This window comes from Pungitius pungitius, chromosome 7 (assembly GCF_949316345.1).
Source record: "Pungitius pungitius chromosome 7, fPunPun2.1, whole genome shotgun sequence".
In the NCBI taxonomy this organism is placed as follows: Eukaryota; Metazoa; Chordata; class Actinopteri; order Perciformes; family Gasterosteidae; genus Pungitius; species Pungitius pungitius.
The window spans coordinates 5,839,934-5,844,240 of record NC_084906.1 but is presented as its reverse complement, the minus strand read 5'-3'; the positions used below and the strand labels follow the sequence as shown (position 1 = coordinate 5,844,240).

The window sequence follows — 4,307 nt, the reverse complement described above, 5'->3', positions numbered from 1 at the left end:
AGGCCCAGAGTGCGGATGAGGAGAAGGGGTGGGCGGTTGAGGAGGGGGGGGTCTCTCGGAGAGGGAAGACAGATTCATGAAATGATAGGTGGTCGCGCTTTGTTTGGCTGGACTGTTGCGCTCGATAGGTCGAGGGTTTTTTGTGTTTCCTCCACTTGAGGGATTATTAAAGCGGTCGATGGCCACCCGGCGCGCCACGCAGCCCCACTTAGCGCCGCTGTGACACCCATGGAGCCCCTGTGAGCCCCTGTGTCGCTAAAAAATCCTCGACACGGCCTCCAGTGACTAACCAGCCCCCCCCCCCCCCCCCCCACCCCCCGCCACCCCGCGCCCTCTTCCCTCTCCCTTCCTCTCTATGTCAGTGCGTAGTCGCCGTGCCTTCTGCATGCTTCAAGGGAGAATTGTGCGTAACGGGATAGTCGCGCGTAACGGAAGACAGATTTCACTCCATTTTCCACAGGGATTGTGAGGACCACTGGCGGTGTAACGCTCACTCGAGAGGACACTGACGACTGGATTCCAACAGATTTCTCATTTCAAACAGCTCACAGCACCGTCTTTCTCCCTCCCTCTCTTCACTCTACGCCAGTCGTACGTCAGAGCTGACATGACGACCGAGACCACTCAGCAGCAGCTGGACCCTCCGCCTCCTCTGAGATCCAGCCCGGCGTCCGGCACCCTGCACCCCGCCATGCTGAGCCCACAAGCCGCTACAGAAAGTTCGTCCACCGCCATTAAAGGAAAGAAGACAAGCTCCGGTTTACGGCGACCGGAAAAGCCGCCGTACTCCTACATCGCTCTCATCGTTATGGCAATACAGAGCTCCCCCACCAAACGACTGACCCTCAGTGAGATCTACCAGTTCCTCCAGGCTCGCTTCCCGTTCTTCAGGGGCTCATATCAGGGCTGGAAGAACTCCGTCCGGCATAATCTTTCACTCAACGAGTGCTTCATTAAGCTGCCCAAAGGGCTGGGCAGGCCGGGGAAAGGCCACTACTGGACCATCGATCCGGGCAGTGAGTTTATGTTCGAGGAAGGCTCGTTTCGTCGCAGACCCAGGGGCTTCAGAAGAAAATGTCAAGCGCTGAAGCCCATGTATCGGATGATGAACGGCATAGGCTTCGGCACCTCCATCCTCCCGCAGAGTTTTGACTTCCAAGCTCCATCGGCCACTCTCGCCTGTCACAGCAACGGCTACAACTTGGACATGATGAGCAATTCGATGGCCGGGGGTTACGACGGGCTGAGCGGCGGCCACCACGTACCCCACATGTCCCCGAGCCCCGGTTCCACGTACATGGCAAGCTGCCCCGTGCCGTCCAACGGGGAGTACGGACCGGACAGCAGTAGCAGCCCCGTACCGTCCTCTCCGGCTATGGGCAGCGCGCTGGACGGCCACTCCCCGTACGCCAGCACGTCCGCGCACTGGGCTTCCTCCGGCGGGTCGCCCTACATTAAACAGCAGCCTCTCACCTCCAGCAGCCCCGCGTCCTCTGGTTTACACTCCGGCATGTCGCCTTATTCTCTGGAGCCGAGCTATCTTCACCAGAACGGCAGGGACAACCACAGCACCGACCTATCAGGTACCAACGACTCGCGTGTGGCTCGCGACGAACCGCGCAGAATATTTAAAGGGGTTATCATACAAATTCATAAGATCATCCTCGTATGGCAACTTCACCCCATTGAGAGACTGCAAAAAAGCAACTCTGCACTTCATTTCCAAAGTGCAGAGGCCTCTGACAAATCCTTTTTTTTTTGAGGGAGTAAATTATATATTTTATAATTACGAGTAATATTTAAACCAGAAAGACAACATGTAAATTATTATTACATTTCAGTCGTTTTAATTCTATTGTACCCTTCTTAGCTTTCTCAGCAACTGTGGAAGACAAAAATGATTTGGCAATTGTTGAATCAACTGATTTGGAAAATACAATTATATTTAATGTTAACTGAATAATACAATTTTGCCAAAGCTTGGTTCGGCAAAGTTATCATTCAAAATGTTTTTGAGGGCAAGAAATATATCAAACATCAGATTATAAGGGTAAAGGGTAATATCCCCTCGGGTTCCACAGGATTTTCTATAACACATGTGTGCACGTGCTCGAGAATAGATGTCTCTTTCGTGTTAATTCACGTACCCAGTTCACGCTCATTTGCTTTAGCACAACACACTGAGGCTTTACTTAAGTCTGGGGATTTCACCGAGGCGCGTTACTCATGCTGGAGCCTAAAGGGTCCCAGAGGTTACCCAAACAAAGGGGTCTGCAGGTCGGACCACACCAGCGGAGGATTTCAACCAGCGCGTCTCCACAAGAGACGGCGGCCCTTGTTAAACTTTACGCAGCGTCTTAATTGAGGCTGCACGGCGGATAATGTGGGACTGAGCAGTGAAGGGTCCGTAACTGCAGTGTCAGTCGGGGGGGGGGGGGGGGGGGGGGGGAGGCTTGTGTGCAGGGCAGCGAGCTGCGGCCGAGAGGATAAAGCCTGCTGTCTTCCCCTGAAAAACACAGTCACATCTGGAGTCCTTATGACCTTGACGAAGCCACAGCCTCCCTATTTATTTTTCTCTTTCTCGAAATAGAGGCTCACTTGCAGACACAGAATGGCGGCCTCGTTTAAATATATTTGCAGGTTCGAGGCTCTCCAAAGGGAAGGAAATATCCAAACAGTTTACTGTGGTTGAAAATCACAATAACGGCAGTCAATTGATGAAAAGTCCAAAGGTCAAATGCTTTTAAAATGACAAATAATTGGATAAAATTGGGTTGTCACCACGTGGAAGATGTATAAATAACAAATCCCTGTGGAATATATATTTTACATATGTAAAATACATTTGATAATTATAACTGCGAATTCATCTGCAAAGTGTGAGAAAATGGGGGGGGGGGGGGAGTCGTCAAACAATAACAATTTCTGTAAAAGAAGGCCTCGTCCGTCTAAGGCAATAGTAAAAGCAAACATAAATACACATTTTGTAGTCCATGAAAAATATCAGGCCAAACTGCATTTATGTTGAAGACGTAACGACAACAACATAATGGTCTGTTCACAACGAACCAGTCACCCGCCTAACAGCTTTCTCCTGTAAAATAACGTCGCACCATTTGGATTAAGATGCTCAAGGGCTATTCGTAGTGCGTGGATTTGGACATGCGTGTCTGCATCTCTCTTCATTTCCTTTGATTTGTGTCTCCTCTCTAGTGGGGATTCCACGCTACCAGAGCCATTCCTCGGTGTGCGACAGGAAAGATTTTGTGTTAAACTTCAACGGCATCTCGTCCTTCCACCCATCCGCTGGCGGATCCTACTACCACCACCATCACCACCACCACCCCCAGAGCGTCTGTCAGGACATCAAACCGTGCGTGATGTGAGCCGCCCCGTGACCGTGCGCGACGGGGACAGTCAAACTGCAGCTCCGTCACAACCCTTTGGATGTATCACACGCGCTGTGCCTCCTGTGCGTGCAGCCCAAGTAGCTTTCTTTCGTTGGACTTGAGAAAACTACGCATTGAAGGAAATGAATGAAGAAACCCCAGAAGCCTTTAAAAAGCAACAACAACACTCAATATGACACAATGTGAACCCGACCAGGGTTTTCTTCTTCAAAAGAAGCTTCAGAAACACACCTTTTAATGTGTTTGCTCTTGTAACACGTGCAAACGAATTATATTCTATGTAACTATGTTCTATCCTATTAGAGTAACTACACCTTGCACTTATTTGTATAACCCATTGCCGACTTTTTGTCCTGTAAAAGGTTTCAATAAAGCTGATACATATTTTAGGCTATATTCCTACAGATTTCTGTCTTTTCATATACGTTTATATAGAAAGGTTCTCCTTTTTGCATTAAAAAAGGTTGGATATTGAACTTTAGAATTCCCTCTTCTTGAATATTGTACCTGGTCGTTTACGAGCAGCAGTGTTGGAGAGGCCATTATTCTTAATAAGACAACAAGACTTGAGTATTTTAATTACTGGTGTTTTAATGGCAGTTACACAGAGTAATATTTAACACAAGAGACCTATCAATTTATAATATTTAAAGTATTTTTATAGATCAATTAAACATAGATCACATCAATATTGTTCCGACAACATGTTGACACAATAGTAATAACAGTAAAATGATTTCATTATTGTATTATTATAATTATTATATTATTAAGAGTCATTGTACTGCATGGTGAGTCATTTTACTTTTGATACTTAACTTTACAAAGCATTTTAAAATAGTTGTGTACTAAAGGTATTTAATTAGTATTATTTTCTATTATCAGGGGCATTCAACA

General features: G+C 47.5%; 1 protein-coding gene across 1 annotated transcript; it reads left to right on the top strand.

The window, feature by feature from the left end:
- Positions 1–368: 368 nt before the first annotated feature.
- On the top strand, positions 369–3,799 carry LOC119217280 (forkhead box protein F2-like). Its single transcript, XM_037470803.2, has 2 exons — positions 369–1,583; positions 3,214–3,799. The coding sequence occupies exons 1-2, from the start codon at positions 608–610 to the stop codon at positions 3,384–3,386; spliced, it is 1,149 nt and encodes a 382-aa protein (XP_037326700.2). The 5' UTR covers positions 369–607; the 3' UTR covers positions 3,387–3,799.
- The last annotated feature ends 508 nt before the right edge of the window (positions 3,800–4,307 follow it).

What these genes read in the sequence shown, in the direction of transcription:
- LOC119217280 (XM_037470803.2), top strand. Translation starts at nt 608, where the DNA reads ATGACGACCGAGACCACTCAGCAGCAGCTGGACCCTCCGCCTCCTCTG. An exon ending in CCACAGCACCGACCTATCAG is followed by an intron (nt 1,584 to 3,213) that starts GTACCAACGACT and finishes TCTCCTCTCTAG; the next exon opens with TGGGGATTCCACGCTACCAG.